This window comes from Clytia hemisphaerica, unplaced genomic scaffold (assembly GCF_902728285.1).
Source record: "Clytia hemisphaerica strain Z4C2 unplaced genomic scaffold, Clytia hemisphaerica genome assembly, whole genome shotgun sequence".
NCBI lineage: Eukaryota > Metazoa > Cnidaria > Hydrozoa > Leptothecata > Clytiidae > Clytia > Clytia hemisphaerica.
Genome location: NW_027104226.1, coordinates 168,597 through 196,382, shown reverse-complemented (window position 1 = coordinate 196,382; position 27,786 = coordinate 168,597). Strand labels below are relative to the sequence as shown.

General features: G+C 35.0%; 2 protein-coding genes across 2 annotated transcripts; both read right to left on the bottom strand.

Moving 5' to 3' along the window:
- Nucleotides 1-67: 67 nt before the first annotated feature.
- On the bottom strand, nucleotides 68-26,827 carry LOC136815848 (calcium uptake protein 3, mitochondrial-like). The gene is made up of 14 exons (XM_067072299.1): nucleotides 26,455-26,827; nucleotides 18,571-18,815; nucleotides 15,125-15,159; nucleotides 12,571-12,649; nucleotides 12,007-12,054; nucleotides 11,691-11,773; nucleotides 11,517-11,555; nucleotides 11,168-11,277; nucleotides 10,878-10,917; nucleotides 10,613-10,759; nucleotides 9,874-9,982; nucleotides 9,661-9,750; nucleotides 8,143-8,210; nucleotides 68-409 (listed from the first exon to the last, which is right to left on the bottom strand). Exons 1-14 carry the CDS (start codon nucleotides 26,601-26,603, stop codon nucleotides 344-346), a joined length of 1,308 nt encoding a protein of 435 aa, XP_066928400.1. The 5' UTR covers nucleotides 26,604-26,827; the 3' UTR covers nucleotides 68-343.
- On the bottom strand, nucleotides 2,057-5,335 carry LOC136815847 (uncharacterized). The gene is made up of 3 exons (XM_067072297.1): nucleotides 4,760-5,335; nucleotides 4,379-4,568; nucleotides 2,057-3,942 (listed from the first exon to the last, which is right to left on the bottom strand). Exons 1-3 carry the CDS (start codon nucleotides 5,291-5,293, stop codon nucleotides 2,129-2,131), a joined length of 2,538 nt encoding a protein of 845 aa, XP_066928398.1. The 5' UTR covers nucleotides 5,294-5,335; the 3' UTR covers nucleotides 2,057-2,128.
- Nucleotides 26,828-27,786: the final 959 nt, after the last annotated feature.

Below are 27,786 nucleotides of genomic sequence, written 5' to 3'. Positions count from 1 at the left end.
AAATTTCCCCATATTTGATCAACCCCCAAATTTCTAATAAACTTGATTTTTGTAGAAAAAAAAGATATTCTATTTCAAAAAAGTTCTTCCCAAAGAAAAATAATCACAAAAATCACAAAAATCAAAAGAAAATACTATTTACAGAATGCAAATAAATTAGATGAAGGACGGATAAATAATTATGTCTAATTGTTCATAAGTGTGTACGTTATACCTTTAAATGGTATCAATCTTTCCATATTTCAAGTCATTTCCATTTCCGGTTTGGATAATAAAGCAAACATCCATTCGGAAAAATGTCACACTCAACAACTTCCTTTTGAAAATAACTGCTAGATTTTTCTTATTTGACCATCTCCTTTTTTAAGCAATGTTTGAAGCCAGCAAGACCGCTCGTGTTTGGGAATTTCTGAAGTAGAAAGAAGGTTACAATGATTACCTTAAGGGAACTAATTTTTGCGGGAAACTAAATTTTGCGGTTTTTGCAGATTTAGGCCCAAACCGTAAAATTAAGTTCCCGCAAAATTTTTCAAATGCGAAAAACAAAGGTCGAATAATTCACAGTACGGCTCTAATTTTTTTTCAAGTGAGAAATCCGCAAAATTGAACTGCAAACCGCAAAAATTAGTTCCCGCAAAAAATAGTTCCCTTATAAAGGTATAAAAGTTCAAATATATTTCCTATCGCAGAGAATTTCACCCCAAATTTGTAAAATACATTTACTTGCCTAGGATAAAAGTCACCCTTATGCTTCAGAATTTGAGATACTAGAATTGCTGATTTCCCCATCATACTCCAAAAATTTTCTAAAAGGGGGGGGGGGGCAAAAGAAGGAATGGAAAGCCAGGGAGAATTTCGGTGCAACAAAATCTTTCTGCGGGGAAAGAGCTCCCTTGGGAGGGAAAAGACAAAAGGGCGGGAGAAGGATTTTTTCATTTATAGGAGGGGGGTCGGCAGCGGGCCGTCCGGGCAATTTTTAAGGAGTCCATTATTTTCAAAAATGACGAACAATTTATATCAAACTGCCACTCATAAACAAGGTTAAGCTGAATTTAAGACTTGACCTTTTGAAACGAAATTTCCAGCAAAAAAGGATTGGATAAACAAATCATCAAATTTTGAAGGTGAATTTATTGCAAAATGCTCATCAAGAGCGTCATTTTGGTATATAAAAAACAGCTTAAAGGTTTTGTTTTTAAATAAGAGTGATGTCGTTTGCTTACTCATATATTTTAATTCACATTCACATTAAGCATTTAATTAAGAAAATGATGCTTCTGGTTATTATTTTTACCATTTTAAACTGTTAGCCGGAGGAAACATTTTTCAACTTTGCATTTGAAAAAAAGTGACGGGGCATGCCCCTGGCAACCCGATGGCGCGGGCCCTGATATAAGAACAGCCGAGCCTCAATAGAAATTTACTAGTTCTTATATAAAAAGATCGTAATAGAATTAATATATTTCATTTATTTTATCAATTGAATCATCCTGTAAAAGCTAATAAACTTTTTCAAAAAAGTTGAGTTGAATTTTTAAGTATTATACTGTACAGTACTGAAAATTCCCTACAATTTTGACTTCGTTATAAAAAAAATATATATAATCAAATATGAAAATCATAAACATCTTTGAAAAAATACTTAGAAAATTTATCTACGTATATTATTTGGTGGCCATGTTTATAAATTATTTTCTTCCAGCAGGATCTCAGGATATGATCATGCCAAATGAAAGTTTTACAAAGCAAAGGATGCAGCCTTTTTCGGGCGGGGGCGGAGGTTCAGCTTTTATCGAGCATTCTTCCAGAATGGTGAAATTCTCTGAAAATTTAGACGATTTTAGGTCAACTGTCGGAAACGAAAACTCAAACCTCAAGAAATTTATGCTCTCCATTTTGACGGGCGAATGGCGAAATAGGGTTTAATAATCGGACCTCCCTTTTTCAGTGCACCAATTTACAGTACGTGATCTAAATACAAATAATATTGTATCATATTAATATAATTATTTTCTTTTATATCAAAAAATTTTCTTATCAATTAAAAAACGTGCGTATGGTATCAAAAGGTTCTTAATGTATCCAGGCGTGAAATCGTCCTTAAAGTAACTTCTTCAATGTCTGTTGCTCAAATTACTGAGTCATACGAATGCAGAAAGGTGTTATGCAAGCGTTTATCGTAAGTACGTAAAACCACGCCGTCATCCTCGGGAACGCAATAACCCCATTTTTGTAGACGCTTGGACTCTTCTTTAGATGCTTGGCGAGTTTGATAATCATACTCCATCGCATTCGTGTGGAATTGCATAATAAAAGATAGATATTTAGCTGGTGTCGGAAAATCGAATTTATTGCTGGTGAATCCATAGTTATACATCTCACACATTTGCGGTAAAAGACATTTCATGAGGAAACTGTACGGATATTTTTGGCTTAGATTGAAAAGAGGTTCTTCATTGCTATCATCTTTCTCCTGAATTTCTTTCTCCTTCGAAAGCCGTTGACGAAGATTTCGTTGCCAGTTGATGTTCAATTGATTCACCAATAGTTGAAAGTCTGCATCCTGCTGGTAGAAAGGATATTTCGAAACTTTGTCATGCACCTTTCTGCATCCTTCAGCATTTCCAAAGGAAAGGATTTTGCTTTTACGAAGGCGTTTCTTTTTGAGGTTTTCATCGAATTTTTCAACATATTGCTTCTTGAGCAATTCTTCTTTTGATGACGTCATCTGAAACATCTCTTCATCCAAGCTTCCAGTGAGCCAACATTTTTCAAGATCATCAGGTGTCATCATATCTGAATCGAAGGATTTAGAAAGTTCCTGATTCAAGAAGGACATGTAAGGATCCTGCTTGTGATGGAAGAAATCAGGAAGAGGGTCTGTGTAACCTGAAGCATCAGGTGTTTGTAATAGCCATTCTTTTTCACCAAAGAAATAGACAGCCAAGGACTTGTAATATTCAAGAATTTTGACGAAAGCTTCTTCTTCAGTTCCCTGAAAAATAGTTGATCCTGCTCCTGTGTTTTGTTGGCTTCTACTCAGACGATTCTCTCTCCAAAAGATGCTTATATTGTATAAGACATACATCAAATATTCTTTACAACCTGTGCGAGGCTGCAAGCTTGTTATGGAAAGCAGCAGAAGAAAAGTGATGTACAACTCTGTCAGGATGCGCTCATTCCATTCATGGTTTAACATGTCAGGATCTTGGTGCGAGATGTCAACAGAAAGATTGTACAGGTTGTAATGTGATGGGTGATATTTCTTAAGGATTGCATTCAAGCCGTCATATTCTGGTTGATGGTCCCACATGACTACACCACGTTGAATATCAAGGTCATCTTTAATTGATGTTACAAGTTGTTGGTAAACAATGGGAAAGAAAGGTACTTGGAATTTTTGTAAGATTTTCGTAATGAGGGATTTCTTCTCTGTGTATATCTTCAGTAAGTTCAATAGATGTTTGTCTGCTTTCACTAATACATCATTCTGTAAGGTGCTATCGTCTCCGTCGTGGCCCAGTTGGTACCAATAAAACTTCCTTTTCAAGGCTACAGATTCCTTCTTCGAATCTGAGATCAGTTCAAATAAGTTCATACCGGGAACAAAGTAATTTTGGAGGTCTTTCGTTTCATGAGCTTTGTAAAGACGCTGAAAGACGTCCTGTACCATATCTAAGATGTGGTCTAATGTGTATACAATGCCTGTTTTGGACCACGCCTCACATTGCCACAAGAAAGTGGTTTTCAAAGCGTATGAGTAATACACATTCTTGACTTTCAAATCATTCGCCATCTCCTTGCAGATGAGATAGACTTTCCGGTACAAGTGGGGCAAGTTAAGCATGATTTCTTTCTCCACCATTGAAAATGATAATCTCCATTCAATCCAACAATCATCACTGTCAGGATGTGCTTTGGGGACCAGATAAATGGTAGCCTCTATAATGATAACAAAGAATATGAAAAAGATTAATCATTATAATATCCAATGATGAGATGTTGAATTCATCACCCTATTCCTCTTTCCGTGCTAATTAAAAATAAAGTGGAGTCTTCATAACTCAAATCCGCATTGGATCCACAAATTTGTTCGAGTTATCGAGGAAATTTCGAGTTATTGATAACGGATTATAAGACATTGTTAACTGAAGGGACAAGAAAACTTGCTCGAGTTAAAGAGACATTTGAGTTGTAGAGGTTCGAGTTAAAGAGACTCCAATTGTATTCCAATGGATAGGTGTTGGCGATAACCAACCATATTTATCATATTTTTAACATCTTAACAAAACAACTCTTCGATTTAAAGATCTAAAAACAATTTCTAGTATTTTTTCCAAAATCGAACAATGAAATCAGAGAGGATTGAACTACTTACCTTCTAATTTATCCATTATGCTTTGCAAATAAACAGGCTTTCTTTCGCTAAATGACTTCCAAGCAGGTCGAGGCCATTTTTTCAAAGGTAAAGCAATGACCCTATCTTCACCAAGTGAATCGTCATCCTTATCATCTTCAGCGTTTTGGTTGGTGGTTAAAACTGCTGAAACTTCCTTACGTTCTGAAAGCTGAAAAAGAAAAAAGAAAACTTGAAAACTATTTTAATAGGGTGAAAATTGCATGATTTGCCACGTACCAAATTTCAGACTAACTAACACTCAGAGATGTTGGTCAACTTAAAAAAAATCAAACAAAATTCGAATGTGTTTAGATGGCTGGTATTTTAGATCATCATTAAGGTTTTATCCGGCTTACTTACCAACTTTATTGACTTTGCGGACGAATCAATTTTAGCTTGCATTGCAACTGCTGTTATATGTCCACCCTCGTCATCTATGACGGTGTAAAACCCAGCATTCTTTGTTTCTTTGTACCATAGGCTATGCTTTCGCGATTTTATGGTTTCATTCAGTAGGCTAATATCGTCCACCAGCAGAGGACCAATCTCATAAATGTAATCAACATCAGAGTCTTGCAAGAAGACTTGTTCTGAACGGCTCCCTGTTTTGATAGCTTTCGTTGCTATGGGGAACATCAAATAACTGATAGGAGCTTTCGTTTTAATGAGATCGAGGCTATCAGTGTTCTCATCTTGGAAAAAGCAAGCTTGGTAAGAGCGCGTCTTCAAGATGAATTTGACCATTTTTTGGAGCTGTTGATCCTTCAACTTCGTCGACAGCAAACATCTTTTATACTCATCACATTCATCTAATAAAAGATCTTCTAATGAAAGAAGTTTGGGGATTCCGTCTAGTTCACATTCCAACATAAAATCAGAAATTGTTTCTGTCATTTTTTTCTCTAAAAGTTACCTGAAAGGAATCTGTAATTCAAAGTCATTAGTTGGAACTACTAGTTTAACGATAGAACGGTAGAAGCAATGTGATATGCACCTTCTATCTTTTTCCTATCTATTTGTTATAATTTTAATTTAGATTCGTGGAATCACATTTTGTTTAGAGGAGACAAATTTTGTAATGAAGAAGGCCCGTAACGTTTAATTTGCACATATCCTAACTTCTGTGATCCTAGAGTTTCAGCTAGTACTAAATTCGTGTGCCCCAAAACACTTATTTCCCTATATCCAAATATAAAAACACAAAAAATTCATGTACACAAGGAACTAACAACTAATAATCTACAACAAATATTACCCCTTACTTTTCGAGAAAGCACTTAAGTTTCTTTTCTGAGAAAGATAAATTGATAATAAACATCTTCTATGTTAGAAATTAGCACGTCTATAGTTTTTGGATACAATCCAATCATATTAACTGACAATATTGACGTAAGCCGTTTTTTTTTAAAGGTATTTAAAACAGATTTATAAGGCTTGTTAAAACAAATCTTTTGATAAATTGTTTTCTCTATGAAGTGTCTTTGTATGTTATTCTTTTCAGATCTAAGTACACTAAGAGTATGTAGATTGAAATTTGAAGCAATGCCAAATAAAATGTTATCTATATATTAATACGCTTAAACGTGTGTGTTTACAACGTTCTGTAAAAAGTGTTCGAAATTCTAACAAAGCTCTACAAAGCCTCTTCTTCAAGGCGTCGAACCATCGTCTTTTTGCACCCCATGCAGTTTTCCTACCACTTGACTAACTTTGAGACGCCAGTATACTATTTTCTTTACAGCAACATTGGAGCTGGATGGGTTAAAATCCAACCTTCTTCACAAATATAGTTTTTGAAGATTCCTTATTCAAATGATCTTTAAAACTTTCTGTTTACTATAGCGGCTCCCTATCACTTTTAAAACTTTTCAAAGTCTCTCAAAGTCACTCTCGAATGTCCAGCCACGATGGCTAGCCACGATGGCTAAAAAGATCGAAAATATAATTCTTCTAAGCCAATTACTTAATTGTGGTTAAAAATTGCAATGCAATGTTATCTTTTATCTATTTTTTTTTCCATTAAATAAAAATCGTATCACTATTTCGGCAGCTATATTTCTTCCTACAGAGATTTTTTATATGTATAGTGATTCGCTGGATTGGGACACGCAGCGTGCGACGCTGCGCATACGGCTAGTTTGCTTTAATACGCCTTCCCCGATATTGATTGCGTAATCAACCTTTTGTCCCGCTGTGGATGCCGAATTTTTCTCAAAAATCCAAATCGGCCATATTTTGGGCATTGCTAATACGCATCTTTGTGCAAAAAATTGGGAAAAACTAATGATGAAATCTCGAGAAAATGCCAAAATACCGGTTTTTCCGGCACATTTCCGGCCGGAAAATTTTTTTTTTGAAAACCAGGCTCCGTCACTTTTTGGGCATCACAAATTTGCATCACTGTGCAAAAAATCAGAAAGAACTAATGAGCCAATCCCGAGAAAAGCTGGTAACAGACGGACGAACGAACGGACGAACGGACAAAGGTTAATTTTTAGGACCTCCGAGGTAGGTCTAAAAATTAAAAATATTAGACATGTTTTGTAATTTTCCAATCAGATGAATGTTAGACTGGAGTCGTTTATAATGCGTGTAATAGTAATAATACCAATACTAATAATAATAACACGGGATTTAGTTTGTATAAACGACTGGAAGAATCCGGTGTTCCAGCCTTATAGATACAGGGGCTATAGGCACTAGCTACGCAGAAACTTGCGTAGCGAGAAAACAATTTATCAAGCAACAACAAACTCTCAAAACGAAATCAACTCAAAGGAAAAACTTTCAATACACAAATCTACACATATTTTTTTTCTCAAGAATTATTTTGAGCAGGAAAAAATTATAATTGCAATATTGACACTTTTCTTTTGTTTGGAGTTAGTGCACAAAGGTTTCTAGACGACTAAAATTGTTCCATTCATTACTTTTTGCTTTATTTCTACTATGTATAAATTAGTCGTCTAGCTTGCTAGACTAGATGAATGTTGAAAATTTTTCTTGGAGAGATAACCCCATAGAGAACCCCCATTGAGAGAACACCTATTGGAAATCATCCTCAGCTCAATTTTACGTTCGCATCTTGTCACGCATTCAGAATTTTGAGACTTGGCAACTATATGCCTTTCCGATGTTTTGGAGGTAAGGAGCCCCAAATACTTTTTTGGAAATCAAACCTTGCTAAGTTTTGGGCATAAACAAAAACAATACTTTCTTCCCTGTAAAGATAACTTTAAAGATAAAGTCTAATGAAGCATTTTCCGCAAATCCGAAATTTGTCCCAAATTAGCCTAAAAATTCTTTTACATTTTAAGGATTATCACTTAGTAGCATCACTGTGCAAAACTGTTGAACATTTTAACCACACTGGGCACTTCAGTCATTCGTAGGCCCAATTTTAAAATTGTAACCAATTTGAACCAAATTGGACAATTTTTGAAGTCTCCAGCCTGCCCCAAAGTTGTGAGGCTATAAAATTATGACCAAGATTTTTACCCCGCCGGGAAAAAATACCCTACAATTTCAGCCCTACTGGTGGGAAATTGACTTGGATTTCATCGCAATTTAATATTCAATCCGACAAAATTGCGCTTTAAAAAAATCCCCACTAGAATAGCTGAGGATATACAATTTCCATCCACATTAGGATTTCGATAGAAATTTTAATCCACACCGTAAGAAAGAGTTTTACCGGGGCTGTGAGACAGGGCTGTATAAAGGAAGGATAAGGGGGTACTTACACCAAAGCCACGCTTCAAGCGGTCCTTCATAATGCCAATGAATTCGTTTTGACTCAACTTCCCATCACCTTGTATGGAAAAAAAGTCCGGTTTTTAACAAACCGTTTGGAGTAAAAATGTGAGGTCTGGTAGCACATAAAAACGTAAGAATACTTCAAATGGTGATAAAAGCATGAAATTTGGCACAGATGATCCTTAGAGGGTCTAAAACTTACTTTTAAACAGTAACACCAAATTTTGCCACCTAGCCACCTGCCATATGACGTCATCAGGTGGTCGGGCTAAAATTTATCTTTTTGAAAATATTCAAAATCTGATGGTTCCAGCGGAAGGAGCATGAAATGCTGATGAAAATCGAGGTATAAAACATGCCTTGAAAATCTTCCTATCAAAGGTTATGAAGGTTGAAAGTTTTGTGATGACGTCATCATTAGCCATTTCAGGCAAAACCTAAAAATCCCGTAACAACAGAACTAGTTGACCAAATATGGTGTTTTATACACGAATCCAAGTCAAAGTTGGAAGTTCCTTCTGATGCTTGGGTCTAAACGACATAGGAAGGCTTAAAACATCCAAAAAAATTAGTCGGTTGTACACTGTGTTCCTGAAGGGAGAACGCTGCGTTGATTTGCCTTGTAAATCTCGAAATCTAAGTTTTAGTATTCTATAGGATTTAAAGCTTTTAATTCAATTTGAACATCAGAATCAGAAAAAGAAATGCATTTTGATATGAATTCATGTATAAAACATCAAATTTGGTCAGTTTGTTTCAAAATTACCAGGTTTTTAAGTTTTGCCTGGAAAGGCTTGTGATGACGTCATCACAAAACTTTAAAGCTCCATAACTTTTGATAGGAAAATTTTCAAGGCATGATTTATACCTCAATCTTCATCAGCATTTCATGCTCATTCCGCTGGGACCATCAGATTTTGAATATTTTCAAAAAAATAATTTTTTGCTCAACCACCTGATGACGTCATCTGGCAGATGGCTAGGTGGCAAAATTTGGTGTTACTGTTTAAAATTAAGTTTTAGACCCTCTAAGGATCATCTGTGCCAAATTTTATGCTTTTATCACCATCTGAAGTATTTTTGTGCTAACAGACCTCACTATAAAATCGAACGTGATCGATGAAACTTTTTACCAAATCGCTCGCGTCAATCAAATTTTGCGCGCGCGATTTCTAAAAAACGCTCCCCAGAAATACTTTTGATGTAATCATATAGATTCTTCCCTTATCTATATCTATATCTATATCATAAAGTCTAAATCTAAATCATTCTCATTTTCAATTGAGCTTATCAGCTGCGAGATCACCCTTAAACAAAGGAAACCTAATTGACGCGAGCGACTTTTCGTCCACCATACGAGATTGACGAGCGCTCTTATTGAATTGACTGTTTTGACGCAAGATGACAAACATGAAAGATGCGAGCATCATCAGTTCAGCATTTAGGAATGTTCTGAACAGCAGCTCAAGTGAGACAAGAACAATAATCATAACAACACCACTTACCATCCTGGTCAAACAGACTGAAAACAACTTCCACGATATGAGGGTCGATATCTTTTCCTGTTGTCACTTTGATTGCCCGTGTGAACAGTTCTGTTTTTAAAAGTATAAAAATATTGTAGAATTTCTGCCCATAGTAGAGTTGAATTATAATATTTTTGAAAATAGAATTTGGATGAATTCGGAAAACAACCGGGAGGCTGAAAGTAATTTCACCTTTATCAACAGTCTGATTCATAGCATTGGTCATTTGAACTGCGATCACAAAATCCTCCAAATTACTCAAAAATATATGGAAAGCCTTGAATTGTTCCAATGTGATCCCCTGAAATAAAAAAAGTATGAAATATTCATTATTTCAATAGAATAAAAGAACCCCGAGTGAAATCCGTTTAATCTATGTAAAAATTAAGCGCACTGAGTTTATACCTGACTCACTTTTCTAAAGTCAGGTGAAATGCCAAAAACGGTCCGGGCTAAGAAAATATAAACTGAGAAACTCTTTAAAATCACAAAATGGGCCGTAGAATCTGATTGCAACAAAGGGTTGTGTTAACTGGAAGAAAAAATACAGAAATTGTTAGCCAGAGACGACAAAACTGAGCAAAAACAGCTGACAAAAAGAAGAGGATCGCACCGTATTTCCGAATAAGAGAAGACTTTTCAAAGAAAGAATGCGAGATGATAAAGGAATGGCATAAGGAAGCTAAAAGAAAAATAGCCACAGAGAAAGAAAAATGTTACGTTGGGAGAGCGATAGGTAGTCTTCGGAAGAGACTACAATTCAAGGAGATTCTGTGCTGAGAGCGAGCACTTAAGGATAAAAAGGACGACGAGACAGTTTTAGAGGGGCTTGTATTATCTAAACAAGAATGTTAAAAGATTGTTGTTTAGTAAAGGTCAATAGACCTGTGAAATATGCACCCATTAATAAAACGAAATATGATACAATTACCTTAGGGTGATCGATTTGTTCCAATCTCGTTTTCAAGCGATCCAAATATTCGGTATATTGGCTCTCCGAAATCATGGTGTTGCGAAGGAGGATCTTGGCAAAGTCAATCTCTGATATTGTACGCATGCTTTTGGAGTATTCGTGAAACTAAAAGTAATTTCCTTTATATCTCACTATCTAGATTCATTGAACCAAAATATCGTTTCCAAAATAAAGATTTTTAAACAGTGAGTTCTGTAGGTGATGATAAACAACAAAAACTTACCTCAAGCTCCAGAACTTCTGATTGTAAATCGTCCATGAATCTAATGAAAAAAAGTGACGTAAAAACATTGGCCGAGCATATTTCATTTCAATTGCGTTAAAACAAATACACCAGCATTTCACTAATTGCTGCCCAAACATATATGATGCAGAGTATTTTGAGTTATGTTATGATATTGAAATAGTATGCAATGTGCAAATGCACTACTGAGGCTTCATATTGTAAATATTATTTTCGTACAGATGAGTCTCTAAATACGCAAGCTATCTCTTTGTTCAGGTGCAACTTACTTGAAGAACCTGTCAAAAGAGACCATATCATTGCCGGCTTTTCCAAACAAGTGAAGCATCAATGTTGTTGTCAATTCCACAGTGTCTTGCTCATCCTCAACTCGACTGCGCTGAAATGAAATTCGTTCGGGTTTTTGTAATAATTGCTTAGAATTATCTAAAAATTACATCAAGGAGTAGTGAAGGAGAAGACGTGGCATTGTTGACACGCATGCGCATGGAAAACCAGGTTGAAAACACTGTCTACTCAGTGAAAGGGAAGGCGGTAAAAGTTAGCTCTTCCGGAAAAACTACTAATGACAATTTCATTTTCGATATTCAATGAAATCAATGAAAGAAGAGAGCTTACAGTACTCTTGGATGCTGATTTGTTGATCATTTGAACAATCTGAAAGAGGAGAAGATTAAGTATTCAAAAGCAAACATTCTGGTTGACATACTCCTAGCTACTCCTGCAATTGTCATAAAGTATGCAGACTGAGCATGAACTGAATGAAATCGTTCATTTCTCAAGATAACTGACCTGTTGGAATTCCTCGAAAGAAATGACTCTATCACCATTGATATCCATCATTTTTAAAGCCGTTTGTAATCCCGTGTTGGATTCTATGAAAAAATTCAAAGCAAAAATAATTCTTTCGGTTAGAAACTTTATAAAGAAATATAAGTAAAAAGTCATGCACCACACTGTACCAGAGTATATCTCACGTTATGTAGCGTAATACGGGAATTAATTTCCTTAAATATCGAGTCGGTTTACAAACAACATGCACCCGAAAAATACCACAACTTCCAAGATCAAAGACTTTGTGCGAGAGACAACAATTAAAAAAACTTACTGGTTAAAACGGTGACCAAAAAGATGTATTCGGAATACGTGATGACCCCTGAAAAAAAATCGAAGTAACTCTTAGGGCAGACATTTTTATCAGAGCAGGATCCGTAATTCTCAAGAAAAATGATGAAAAATGTGAAAATTCAATTCAAAAAACTTAAAGAGCTGATAAGATGTTTCGAGATATTTGGCCTGTAGAAAACTTCTGTGGTCCTGAGTAAAACCTCCAAGAATTTTTGTCTAACTATTTTCCAAAGTCGAGACATCACAATTTGTAATTTCTAAAAATGGTTTGTAACAAGGTTCTTACGTTGAAATTCTATTGTTTTCTTACTAAAAGTAGAATGATTGTTGCTTGAATATATCTTGATTTTGGAAAGTAATAAGGCAAAGATGTTTTGAGGTTACGCTCAAGAAATCCACATTTGTCAAATATCTCAAACCATCTGATTATTCCTTTAACCTACTAGCTCAAATGCAACATTTTCCAAATTAAAAAATAAACAAATAAATGAAAGTTGTTGAAGAGTATGTAGGTGTTTGAAAATTTTCATTTGAAAGGTCTTACCATCGTGATGGCGGTCTCTGAAGAAAGTGTTCGAACCAGAAGAAATTCTTGGTGTACTTCCTTCAATCCTGTTGAAATCCTGAGTAATGAATATTAGTTAAAAACATTATGCCAAATCCGTAGGCATTTGGTAATTTATATAGAAAAAGGATTTTCTTGAGCAGCAATGCCCAAAGATGAGGGAATTTCAATTGTCTGTCAAGTTTCCTTTTTCTTGAGAAATGTAGAGAGTACTTTTAATAGTACTTTTAACAAGAGTACTGCTAACTGTTACTCAATAGTTAATACACTGGCTTGATCTCGCCTTGGACTTGGAATGACTTGGAATATGGGTACAGTAGAAATAAACAGAGTAAATCCAGTATATATACGTTGGCATGTTGATAGGTACTTCAGAAATAAGCAGAAAAGAATAAAATTAAAAAAGAAAGTTAAAATTAAAAGCAACTTAGAAATAATTTTCTCCCCAAAATATCTCATTCCTACTTTTGAGTCTATTCATCCTCCTTGTATAATGCTAGATAATTAATAGGCTTTACTCTAATTTTAAGTAGTACTTTTTATTGAACAAACAAATCGATTTCGAATTTGTTAACTACGCCTAAGCACACTTACAATAAGACTCTCATAAAAATATAGTGTGCGTTTGGTTTTTCCCAGTACTGAAAGCAGCTGAAAGTTCGATTATGATTTTGATAAATAAGTGTTAGCTTGCCATAACAACTAATCATAGCAAGAACCTTTTGCCAAAACAAACACTATTGTTCATTTAAATTCCTTTAATACAAAACATATCATTTATTTGTTGCAGTAGCTTATTGGGAGCGATCTGAAAGCACATACAGAAAAGAAAACAAAATGCCAGGTACAATTTTACTTGATCGCCCGGCAAGCGAGAGGTCGTGGGTTCAATCCCCACTCGATTCGTTACCTTTGAGAAAACTGGGAAGTACATTAGTGCAGGATCCGTTGATTCATTACCCATAAGTAATACGCACTTGATTTCACACGGTGAATTTTACTTGAATTTTTATATTCATCTCACTTCACTCGAGTATTCAACTGTAAAGAAAATACTTTGTGAAGAACTTTCAATGTTGGCTTTTTAAATTGGTTCCAAACTTTGAATGTCTTTTCTTTCTTCCCGTGAATATTTTCTCAATATTTCATAAAGAAGAATTTTGATATTAAAAGTGAACTTAAAATCTAAAAATGTCTCATTTCAACTTTCTGCTGACTTTAGATACAAGTATCAGTGAAAAAGGACTTGAGCTCATCAAAGAATTCGAAGGAAAGAGATTGAAAGTTTATAAATGTCCGGCGGGGAAGTGGACGATTGGATACGGACACACCGGGAAAGATGTCTACGAGGGAAAAGTGATTACAGAAGCAGAGGCGGAACGACTGCTTCGTCAAGATTTGAAAACTTTTGAATATGCAGTCGAAAGAAACGTGGAAGTCAATCTCACTCAACACCAAAGAGACGCTTTAATTTCATGGACATACAATCTGGGTTCTGGTAGCCTTAAAAATTCCGATATGCTGAAAGAATTAAATCAAGGAAATTATGGCCGAGTGCCGGATGAAATGAGGAGATGGAACAAGTTGACACAAGATGGAATATAGGTAGTTAGTGGCGGCCTCACAAGAAGAAGAAACGCTGAAGCAGAATTGTTCCAAAAACCAGAAACCTATGTTGTACCAGAAACCTATGATATGAACGGAACGTTGGAGGAAACACTACTGTTAGTCCCAATGTTTCGGATGGAGGAGTTGGTGCAAACATCCAAGTCAAAATACCATGTTGTATTTCGTAAATTAACAAATGCGATAATTTTAAATCTCATCTTTTTATTTTAACAAAGGGTGATCTGGTTCTTAGAAAAAAGAAATTATCATGCATTACGTTGAAGGAAAACAGACCTGAGCATACATCTTTATAAAAAAAGATATTTTAAAAATCTTAAGAAGAGGATCATTCTTTTTGATGAAAGTCATTCTTTCATATTCTTAATTAATCTTATAATTCTTATCATTCTTATATCTCTATAGAGTTTTTCAAAATAAAAAGTCTGGCAAAAATCAATTTGCCAAAAATCACTCTTTTTTTGCGTTGACTTTTATTAGCCTTTGTTGCTACCCTTTCGTCAACATAAAATAAACTATTACATTTCAGACCTGATTGGAAGAAGCTATTCTAATTAGAAGAGGGATCTCATTTTACACACACTTTATGGCAAATCAAAATTTTTTGGGGTTGTTGTCTCTAAAATACAATTTCAGTGATTCACTGAAAAATCGATGTGGTCCACTTATCAATTATGGTTGAAACTGATACTCGTTTTTTTACAAGAACAAACTATAAAAGAACATGAGGCTACGATGACCAAAATGTTAAGAAGAAATCAAGAACATTTTAAGGCTTTGCGGACTCTAAAATGGCCAATTTCTTAAGAAATGGATAAAAATGCTTACAGAATGGTGCGAATAAGAACACGGTAAGAACATTTGATTTGAAACTCAAAAAAACGTGTAAAGATATAAGATTACTTACTCTTTCTGTTAATCGAATCTTTCCCCTTCTAGCAACTAGAAAAGAAATAAATGAAGAGCCAGGTTAGAGAAGAATTAAACCAAATCACGATGGATCGATGTGGTGTGTTGGAGTATCTACTGGACATTACAAAGGAGGAGACTGCAGCCGAAAATTATCCTAAAAAGGGGTCATAACATTATCTATACCATGCCTATTAGAGTCAAAATCTCATAACTGAGTTAGGGTGGGGGCTTATCTATATATTAATAGCCTGTATGTTATTTTGTTTTCTGTTTTCTGTCTGTGTGTAACCTTCGTTTTCGCAAGCAATGTTTTTGTTCTCGATAAGTTTGTTTTGATTGAAAGATCGGATAGAGCCTGGTTTATACTTCATTCAGCCTTAGTTTTGAAATTAAAGCCCAATCTTCATTTAGCAATTATAATTTCTGCCTTGGCTTGCCCATCTTGATGTTCTTCTTTTTTTCTCTTTCTCTTTTCTTTTTTTATGTTTTCGAATGTAATAAACGACCTTTATTTGATTTAAGACATTCGAATTATTTTCAAAACAAAACAAAATCTTTTAAACAAAATCTGTTATAGAAAAGAAAAAATTTAAAATAAAACATAAGAATCACTAACATCAGAACAACAGCAATATTAACAAGCAACATGCTGAATGGACCTACCTGATGATGAAAGTTAGTTAGCAATGCGAAAAGAAAAATGAAAAAAATCAGTCAGAAAATATAGCATTTAGCGAAAATACACAACACAATAAATTCATCATTGATTGTTGATGGGGGAAGAGAGAAGGGTTGTAGGGAAAAAATAAATAGGAAGTTCTGGTCGCAAAAATCAGTTTTATTGACAATTGAATCATGCTTGATGGTGAGCATTGTTATCAATAATGTTTTTGTGTGAAAAACATAGAAATACAAGGAAAAAATCAAATGAAAATCTGCAAAAACAATGATTTCTGGCAACTGGAAAAATTTTTTTCTCAAAAATCTAACTCGGCCATTTTTGAGCATTGCGAATACGCATCTTTCTGAAAAAACTAAAAATGAAAATTCGAGAAAAAGTCAAAAAACCGGTTTTTCTTGCATATTTCCGGCACTTTCGGCCATGGCTAGACGAAGTCTAGCGAAGTTAAAGGCCATGTATTGAGCATTGTTAATACGCATCTTTGAGCAAAAAATCAGAAAAAACTAATGATAAAATCTCGAGAATGCCAAAAAAATAGTTTTTCCAGCATATTTCCGCCATTTTCGGCCGGAAAATTTTTTTTTTCGAAAATCGGGCTCCGTCACAATTTAGGTATTGATATTTTGCATCAGTGTGCAAAATTTCATGAAAAAATATAAAGTACAGCTCAAGAAATTCAAGAAATACCGTTTTTCCGGCGAAAATCGGCTGTTCCGGCGATTTTTAGAAAGTTTCGGCTTCAAAAATCAATTTTATTGAAAATTGAAACATGCTTTATGGTGGGCATTACTATTAATAATCTTTTTGAATGAAAAAACAACCAATTATATGGAAAAGTCCAATGAAAATCTAGAAAAACGGCGATTTCCGGCATTTACAGGCATTTCCCGCCGGAAAATTTTTTTTCTTAAAAATCGGACTCGGCCATGTATTGAGCATTGTTAATACGCATCTTTGAGCAAAAAATCAGAAAAAACTAATGATAAAATCTCGAGAAAAATGCCAAAAAAACAGTTTTTCCGGCATTTTCGGCCGGAAATGAATTTTTTCGAAAATCGGGCTCCGTCACAATTTAGGTATTGACATTTTGCATCAGTGTGCAAAATTTCATAAAAAAAATATAAAGTACAGCTCAAGAAATTCAAGAAATACCGTTTTTCCGGCGAAAATCGGCTGTTCCGGCGATTTTTAGAAAGTTCCGGCTTCAAAAATCAATTTTATTGAAAATTGAAACATGCTTTATGGTGGGCATTACTATTAATAATCATTATTAATGAAAAAACAACCAGTTATATGGAAAAGTCCAATGAAAATCCAGAAAAACGGCGATTTCCGGCATATTTCCGGCATTTTCGGCCGGAAAAAATTTTTTCTCAAAAATCGGACCAGACCATGTTTTGGGCATTGTTAATACGCATCTTTGAGCAAAAAATCTGAAAAAACTAATGATGAAATCTCGAGAAAATGCCGAAAAACCAGTTTTTCCGGCATATTTCCGCCATTTTCGGCCGGAAAATTTTTTTTTTCGAAAATCGGGCTCCGTCACATTTTGGGCATTGCCATTTTGCATCATTGTGCAAAAAATTAGAAAAAACTAATGAGCCGATCTCGAGAAAAGCTGCCAACAGACGAACGGACGAACGAACGGACGAACGAACGAACGGACAAGGGTTAATTTAAAGGACTACCTTAGGTAGGTCCAAAAAGACATTCAAAAGAATGTCTTCGTAAAAACATCTAAGTCGATAAAAGTCAAAGTTTTCCAAACTATCGAGAACTAAAGAAATGTAAAGCAAGCGAAGCGAGAAACAAATCTAATTGTAGAGTCATCTCGGACATCGCTTGTCACCGTTGTGTAATTTTAACCCTAATGACGTCCTTTCTGATAATTTTCAAGCCACCTGTAACATCCAAAGGACTTTTTGTGCGTTCAACAACAGCTTTTTAATGACGTGCGACTCTGGGTACCGGCTGGTTCATATCTATTATCAAAATGTTTTTTTTTTCACATGGAGCTGCTACACAAAAACTTTTCCCTAGGACTTTAACCGGGCTAAAATCCTAACAATTCAAGTTTATTAAATAAACCAATTATTTGAAGATATACCAGGTATATGTGAAGCTTTTTTAGCAAAATAAAAATTAATCAATTCTTTTCATTTTTCGTCATTTAATCATTCCTAATATATCCTACAAGTTCTGCGGCTTCTTTACCTTTTTGCAAAAATATTTGAAGTACAAACCTTAAAGATTTTGGAGTACAAAAGGTACTTATGTCTGTCCTATTTTGAATCATTGACAATTAAAGAGTCTTTTTTCGTTTCTTTTATCCACACAACTGACGTAAAAATGGCTTAAAAGAAACAAGTTAGAATCGGTCAAATACCGATCCTGGAACAAACATAAACCTGCAAAGTGAAAAAACAATGCCGCTTTGATGTTTTAAAAGTCGAGAGGCAAAGTAAGAAGATGAAGGCGAAATGTACATTGATTTATTGTCCATATGGGAAAATCGACTCTCAAAATTAGTGAACAATGAAACATTGACGTAAGTCAGAGAAATTGTCAAAAAGTCATCTTCAATGAACATATAAAAGTATAATTTTAACTAAGGGTAGAAAAGTAAATTTCAAATCTACGTACATCTACGTTCGATAGAATTGTCTACGTCAAAAATTGAAAAAATAGGGGCGTTTTTTTAAACACACCCAGTATCTCCATTCGAACGATGACGATTGATTCGAAAAATATTCTCTTACGTTTTGGTTTATTTTCTGTAATGGATTCAATGAAATCTTGAGGAGACATGACAATTTGTCCATAATACTCAAAAGATGCAAATTGATTGAAACGCTGTTCTCTCCTTGACATGACTTGTTCATCTTTTTGCAAATCTTCTTTAGCTTCAACAGTGGAGTTCTGGTGATACATGTACAAGCCAAGAGCTGTTGTGATCCCTGCAACTCTGAACAAGCTTGATGAGCTAGAATGTCCATTGCTTTTCCTATAACAAGACAATAGTATTTTGTTATAACCAAAGGTCCTGTAAGAATGGGGTACTAAAAGTAGCATTCTTTTGTCATTTTTTTGACTCACTTTTTCTGTAATTTTCCATTTTTTCATATTTTCTTAGTCCAATCACTTCTGCAAATAGAAAGGTTTTCCTTTAGTCAACAATTTAAAGTAACAAAAATTAATTTTATTGTTAACAACATTTTTGGGAGAAATTGGTCCTAGCATGATTTTTTTATATATTTTTAGTTTCATGATAACAGCATACCCTACCTACACTACCTTTGTAATTTTCAGCAAAATGATTTCAATTGAATAAATAAGGGAATACATAATTTTCAAAGAAATTTTACATCAAAAAGTTAAAAACGATTTAATACCCTTATTGTAGGGGTATTTTTACACTTTTTGGCAAAAGTAAATTAGCTTCTAAAGATTCTAACTTCAAAGCAACTTAACCAATTCTAAAAAAATAAAATTTGGAATTTTTTAAGGTTTTTTTATAATCAGTTGGCATGGCTCTCAGACTACTATTACTAGTAGACATCGTGAAAAACAAATATTCGAAGGCAGATAGATACCAGAAATAACTTATAAATCTTTTAACAGAACCACCAGTTTTTATATAAGACATGTGGTCAGGCAAAAAATGTACTATTGGGCAAGCCCGAGGGAAGGGCACTCGACTTAAAAACGACTGTACGTGCAGCCTGAAATAGGGCCTTTGAAGTCAAACCCATACAGTGCAGAAAAAAATTAGCCAAATTTGAGTAAATTCGGACAAAAATCAACCCTTATTGGTGTATTTTCTTGAAAATTATTGATTATTTTAAGACAAAATATGGTCAAATTTTGTTTATCTTGAATGCCACCCCCCCCCGGGTTGTAGAGCAATTAGTGCCATAGAAATTATATTTCTCTTTTGTTAGTTGCGCTGGAAACCTAGTCATAAATTTGATACATTTGATAGACATCAGATCAGTTTCTAGAGGGGTCAAGACCACCCCTTCTTAGGCAGGAAGACCCCCTTAAGGTATGAAGACCACTATCTCAATTGGTGTCCTTTCTTAGGAAATACATTTGAAAATTTAGACCCCCTTAAGAAATTCTAAAGAAGTTTTAGTCCGACCACTTAAATGTGCAATGACTCTGTTTGACAAACTTTTTCAAAAAGAGGTACCTTTAGGTAGGAAGACCCCCTAACTGGCAGGAAATTCAAGCTTTTAACACTCCATGTTGTCTCAGTTTCATCAAATCTGAAACTATGAAACTATGTTAGAATGTTTTCAGGGATGTCGTAAAAGAACTTAATAAAATAAACGGACAAAGTTTTAGAATTTCTATATGGACATGGCACTAATTTCTATGCAAGAAGGATATTTTTGTTTCGCCACTTTTTTTGGCCACCTGTATATAACTAAAATAATAAAATTAGTACACGGTAATGAATGAGAAAAGCCTAGTAATAAAAAATAAGAGGGCTTACTTACTTTGCCATACTAGATAAGAACTTAGACTCTAGCCACTGCATTATTCAGAAAAGAGTTATGATATTTCTTCCTATTCATGATATTGAAATAGAATAGGAAGAAGTGTTTTTCAAGGTTTTTAACAATTTTTTCAAGGTTTTCAAGGTCTCATATTTTTTGTTGCTATAGTCATTCATTGGTAGGTTGAGCTTATATTAGTGAAAAAGTTTTAAAATAATTGTTGGTTTGTCAAAATTCAGGGCTATTTTATACTTTCACAAAATCATCTCTTATTGCTTAATAAATATTAAGTTCATAAAGAAAGCTTGGAATTTTTGTCATAACTCTGGGCCATTGCAACCACTGAGTTTAAACCCCCAAGGGGCTAGAGTCGAATCTCTAACCTTTCCCAGGCAAGGTTAAGTGAAACCTTACGATTTGCGCCAAAGTCATGGCGACAGATTGAATCTAGTGCAGTGGTTTCTTTGTTTTTTAGTTTATTGTTATATTGGCCCATCGTTGTCACGTCTTATTTCATTTGGAAATAGAAATGCATTTTAAAACTATCTTTAAAACTGAAATCAATTTTGAAATCAACTTTTATTGTCACAATGGCCCAACGTTGTCACATGTTTTTATAAATGTAAAAAGCCTAGAACTGATTACCCAATTCCCCTCACATGGCATGGGTTGACCTGGTCAAAGGCTCATTTACTTGCCAAATTATATTGTCTCTTTATAACAGCTGTGCTATAAAAGACAAAATCAATTTTATGACCTCATCATTTAAAAAATTCTGGGTAATTAGTTATTCAAAAGGCTGCCGTGTTCTCCCAAACGATTATTGCTAGTAGACTTTGAAAAAAATTCCCAAATAGCAGCCAAGGGAACACTGAAAAAAACAAAAAATCAGGAGTTTTCAATCGCTTACTACAGCAGAACTATTAAACTATTAAAATTTGATGAAACAATGAAAATCACAAATATTAATAATATATTATTCTCATTGTATTTCAACATATTGCCATCAAAACAATTATTAAATATTTCCCAAGGCATGTATTTTCGAAGATCAAAAATCATATACTGAAAAATTAGCACTGTTTAAAAAATATGGACATTTTTGGAAAAAAATGAGAATGAAACATTTTTGAAAAAAAATCTGTTAGTATTTTTCCCTTGGCTATTTCTAAGGTATGACTAAGTCTAAAATTAAATTTTAGCAGCTAAAAATTACCAGATGACTTGTTTGAACATGTCATATAAACATCAAGTTGATTGATGAACAAGTTTTGGAGAAAAGCTAATTTTAAAAAGCCAACCTGGATTTTCCGTCACGGCGCAACGCAAATTTAAAGTACACTGAAAAATTACCTTGGTGTTTTAGAGTGAATTCTTTTATTGATTATCAACAGTCCTACAAGTCCAATATTTTAAGCATTTAAAAACTGAAAAAAATCTGCTTTGTTCAAAATTTTATTTAGAAATTATGATTTTCCGTCACAGAGCAACGGAATTTTATGATTTTCCGTCACGGAGCAACGGAATTTTAGACCCCCAAAAAACTCCATTGGACATCTAAAATGACTTAATTTCTTCAGTAACTTCAAAATTACCAATATTCAAAAACATTTGGTAAGGTAAACTACTTTGTAGCCTTTATATGCCCATTTTGTAAAAGTCTTAATTTTTGTGAGCTTTCCAGGGATTTTAGCCTGGAAATCAGAAATCTGGTCATAACTTTTCAATGGAGCATGTTCCTGCTCTGATTTTTTCACATATTGTTCATGAAAGGATATTCTTTATGTCTATATAAAAATTTTTGACATTCTGAAAACTTTATTTTTTGCCATTTTTCAGATTTTTTGGGATGAGCTTTTTGCTCATTGCTAACTTTAAGAAAAGCTCAAAAAACCAACTTTCCCTAAAAAAACGGGTTTGTTTACCTCCAGAGCTCAAACAGTGGCGCGCATCTGTTTTTTTAATTATGGAAAAGGTTTATTTTGTGACTTCTACCAAAACAATGAATTTGCCTGAGCAGAACACCCCTTTAAATTTACTAATTTTCAAGATGTTTATACGGCAGGGTCAACTTTTGGTAATTTTTGACAAATTTCATGGTGGAAGTTAGAAAATTTTTCCAATTTTTTGTCTACTTTTAGTCATTTTTGGCCACTTTTCAGTCAGGGTGAAATAAAATCGGAGTGTACAAGCAATGTTTACTACCAATTCTTCTGTACGGTAGTGAGACTTGGACTCTTTATTCTTATGAAATTTGATAACTCCGTACCTTCCAACAATGTCACCTCCGCCCCATAATGAAAATCAAATAGGGATGATTATGTAAGTAACGAACAGGTATTGATCAGAGCTCATGTTGAAGATATTGAATTTTTACTGGCGAAAAATTGTTTGAGATGGCTTGGTCACGTTGGGAGAATGCAAAATGTTAGAGCAGCAAGAATGATTTTGTTTGGAGAGCTTGAACATGGTTCACATTCTATTGGACGACCAAAATTGAGATACAAAGACAATTGTAAACAACTCTTAAAGAAAATCGATTTACTTGATTGGACTGTTGTTGCAACGGATCGCCCATTATGGTGGTCAAAAGAAAAAAGACAGAAGAAAAAGAAAGAATATCTATTTTTTAATATTTATCTAAAATCCAAAATCATGTATTATTACTAATTTATGTTCGTTCACGCAGGTTCACGAGTTAAGGCTTATATTATATTATTAGTTTTCAAGAGAAGCATAATCTTTCTTCTACAAGATTACACTTTAATATAGCCAATTATGCATGTAACTCTTACCGTGAAGTTGGGTAACTTGCATCAGTGGAGGCTAACATGATGCATAGCCCTCAAGTGACTGACAAATCAAAGCAGCAAAATTTCAAAACAAATGAACTGCGCAGCTCCGCTCACAGCTCTACTCTACCATTTTTGTTTTGATTTAACTTTGTATTTTAAGGACAAGCCAGGTCATTCATTCGAGGGCTATGCATGTTAGCCTCCACTGATGCGAGTTACCCGACTTCACGGTATATTATTACTTTCTTTTTGCATATGTTTTGCATACTTTCTAAGGGAATTTCACCACAACAATTTGGCCGCCATAATTTTTGCATACAATTCAAGATGGCGGATGGAAAGACAAAAAAGAAGAACTTATATCGGATCGCCCATAGTTACCTTCATTTTTTTCTCATCTCTGATCCTGTCGTTCTCTTTTCTGACTGTCTGAGTTTCTGAGACTTAGTTTCTCAATTCTGAATAAGTTTTCATACCTGTATCATTTGACCAATAACATCATCGCACCGTGTGGGGTTCGAACCACCCTCAAAGAAACGCTTTCGGATTCGGAACCCAATGCCCTATCCGTTGAGTCATCGACGCACTTCAAAATCATGCAATTCATAACATATTATACCGAACTGGCAATTCTCTATAAATAGGTGAAACTATCAACCCTACTGGTGCCCCTAAAAGGGTACCCTGGATATCCAGACCGTAAACTATTTCACCGTCTAGTTTTTTTATAATCTTGTCTTTGGTTTACGATGTGGTCCAGCTAACTCCTCTGCAGGGATATTGTCCCTGCATATGCGAGTGTATCTAATTGGCCAGTCACTGAGCAGAACTTCCGCGGGGTTTTCAATATTTCTCGATGCGCACGCATAATTTATGGAAAAAGCTGACATGGCGAAAAGAGAAAAACAAATGAAAATGAAAACACAGGTTCATTTCTAAACAAAATGACTGATGGAAAGGAGCCTTTATGAATGTGGCTGACGTTTAGATATAGTTTAAAGTAGTTTTGAAAGTTTATTGAGTTAGTAAAAGAGGTTATATGGTAAGTAATTATGTGTGTCTGCCTGGCTTTCCGAATTTTTCAGATTCTGTCAACAAGGGTTCAGTTACAGACTGTGTCATTCAAAACTGTATCAGACTTTTTTAGTTACACCAGACTCTAAAATTTTAAACTTTGTATGTTGGGGTAAGAGTTTTTTTTCTGAAATTTTGAGTCTGGATGCCCAGGCACTCACGGAAATCCTTGCATATGCACGGGGTGTGCATTTGCAACGGTTTCAACGATTTTTTCCGACCCTGTGCAAATGAGCTAGAACGTGTAAAGGCAAAATGCGCGAAAATTAACAAATCTCAACTTTAAAATGAAAATGGCATAAAACGAAGACGAATGGCATTTTCATTTTCTCTTTAGAAGATTCTTTAGCCTTTTTAGAAAGTTTTTGTTAACATTATGGGTTAACATTTTGATCTGTGCATTTTTTTATAATCAAGTGTAACATTTTTCCACTCTGTGTAAATGCAACGGGTCGCAGTGATCTAGTGTATTTGCACCGGGTTTTTTCGTCACTTTTGTTTTTGACCCGTTGCATTTGCCGCATCTCGAACCCTGTGCAAATGCAAGGATTTCCGTGACTGCCAGGCAACTAATAGGGCTGCTGCGCAGCCCTATGTTTAGTCACTGGGTATGAGTGCCCCTAAGAGGGCCTTCGGCCCTATATTGTGACTCTCGAGTCCAACACTGACCCTAACTGATAATAACCGAACCCCTGTCTCATTCCGGGGTGACTATCAGCGATTTGTGGATAAGAAAAAAATGAAGGTAACTTTGGGCAATCTGATATAACGACGTCCAGACAAAAAGGTCTATTGTCCAGACCCGATCAATGGAACTTGTCGAACCAATTGAACAATCGAACTAATCGAACTCCATCGAACGATTAAATTTTGATTATAAAGATTAATCGAACTCTAAGATTTTTAAAAAGATTGTGAGTGTTCGATTAAGTTTGATCAATGGGTTTCGGTTCGATCAGTTCGATAGACCAATTTTGATTGACAAGTTTGTGCTGCTCTGTCACAGTATATTAGCTTCTTTTCAAAGCCAAATTCGGAATGTAAATCAAGAAATTACTTCCGATAACGGATACACACTTTTCCTGTATCCTTTTATCCCTAGCAGGCGGTTTGTTGGGGCGGGCGTAGTATTCCGCCATGTTCAGATTAGTTTATATTCTTCTTTCTTTTCATTTAGATCTAATGTATTACAAACAATATTTAGATGTGGCCTTAGCCATCATTGAAACTAATTCGTTTCCTTCAATCACCTTTCTACACGCCACTCGGACGCGCGCGAAATCGCAACAATTTTATTCCGGATAGACAAATATCTGCATGCCAAGATAAAGTTTTTGCAGGCGAGGGAAGATATGAAGATTTTTAATATCATCGAACTAATCGAACTTTTTACTGACCGAACTAATCGAACTGCTATTGCTTTAAAAATTGTGAGTGTTCGATCAGGTTCGATTAATTTTTTTAATAGAACTTTTTTAAATTGTTCGATGGAGTTCGATTAGTTCGATTGTTCGATTGGTTTGACAAGTTCGATTGATTGGGTCTGGTATTGTGTGTGTATCCATTTACCTAGCCGGGGAATCCAAGCGTTAAACTTTGTTCAGTCTAGTTTATGATATTTTTGCTGCTTGTTTAACGCTTGGCGCAGGTAACTCGCCTGCAGGGAGATTTTTCCCTGCAATGCAGGTTCGGCCTGATTGGCCAGCTTTCGGCGTATTACTTAGCAGTACTTTCGCGCGTATTTTGATAATCTCAATGCGCGCGCATAATTTATGGAAAAAGCTGACTCTACAGAAAAAAGGAAAACAAATGAAAATGAAAACATAGATTCATTTCGAAACAAAATGGCTGTTGGCTGGAAGTCTAAACACATGTGACTGATGTTTTGATGTGGTTTTTATAGTTTTGAAAGTCTTAGGAGCTTGTGAAAGAGTTTTTATGGTAAGTTGATTATGTGATGTGTGTTTGCGCCTGGGTTTCCAGCCAAAGTTCAGTAAGTCTGTCAACAAGGGTTCACACACAGACTGTTTATAACATTCTGTGTCAGACTAATCTACCTGCACGTGCACCAAGCTCTATAATCTTAGAACTTTGTGAGGTGAGGTATTTTTTGTTTTTTCTAAGATTGTGAGCTTGGATTCTCCCAGGCTACCATTCACCATTATCAGAATCAATTGATATCCAATCCATTGATTGTTATCGATAGGACAAAGTTATTGATTTTATCACCATAGTGAGAGAGTCTGGAGTATAAAAATGAAAAATGTTTTACCTTTTCCACTCAGATGATGATTCAACAACTGCAGCTGTTGTATTTAAATTTCTGCAGGAAAAATTAGCCGTACTTCTTGGTATCGTGTTAAATAATTTTAATTTTCTTTGTAACTTTATAATATTTTGGACGCATCTTTTGGAAGCCATTTTGCTGATTGATTGCTGGAACAGTTGCTGTCAGAGGCTTTCAGCTGTGGCTGGAGGCTGGAATGACAAATTATGGGAAAATTGTTGTTTTATCGTTTTATGTTGAAAACTGTCTACTTCAAGTCTAGTCGCCTTCAACCAGAGTACAGGGTTTAATGCCACATAGCATAGTAATACGGAATGTCTTTATTTTGATAGCGATTTTGTAGTCTATTTACATTGAGCCCGACTAAGTGTATTCTTTACCCAGGTCGGCTGGTTGTTGTCGTGATTAGTAGTCGGGCTATTAAGCATCTTATGGCGTTTTAGCGAGTTTTCCCTTTTTTTGCAGAGGCCCGGAAAACCCGAGTTACAAAAGCTCGAGTTACAAAAACCCGAGTTACGACGAATGTGACGTCATACGTCTCAAATTATGACGTCATAAGAGGACTTCTTAGCTCGAAAAAGTTATTTACTGTTGTTTTTTAACTCAAAATATTTTTTCATCATTTAAAATATAAAGCACTGAGGATCCTTCACTTGCGATCGGAGTGATCTGAGGATTTAAAAATTGATACGAAAATTGATGTCATGTAGTCATATACACGAACTTAGAATTTTGAAAATGGTTGAGCGATATATAGGAACTTAGTCGACCGCGCGCACATTATACCAAAGGAGACGCGCTACGCGCGTAAAAATGGGTCATCCCCTAGACTTTGGTAGAACAAAGGCTCCCTAAAAATTTCAAGTCAATAACTTAAGTGGTTCTTGAATTATCTTGGCCAGCGTGCGAAAACAATATTTTGAGAAAATCATGTTTAAATTTTTTTATTTGCAAATTAACCCAGAAAAGGGCAAAAAGGCTCAAAGAAACAGGGCTACATTCTGTTACCAGACTATCACTGAAGGGCTCAACAGTCATTAAAAGTCACTATGATCCCAAACGGCAAGTTTTGTCTAATTTCCCTTATACTATAGGCCTGTTTCCATCGATCGCGCTAGCGTGCACGCTAGGGCAAAATTTCCTAAAATTCATGTGTTTTTTTTATAAGCATACAAAAATCCGAAAATAGGCTCAGAGATGCTTAGGTCGAAAGCTTAATAAGGCTGAAAAATGCTTGAGGGGATGCTTAAATCTAAAGCTTAAATTTAGGGAAATACTGAAAATCCGTAAAATTCCAGCCAAAAAAAGCCAAAATCA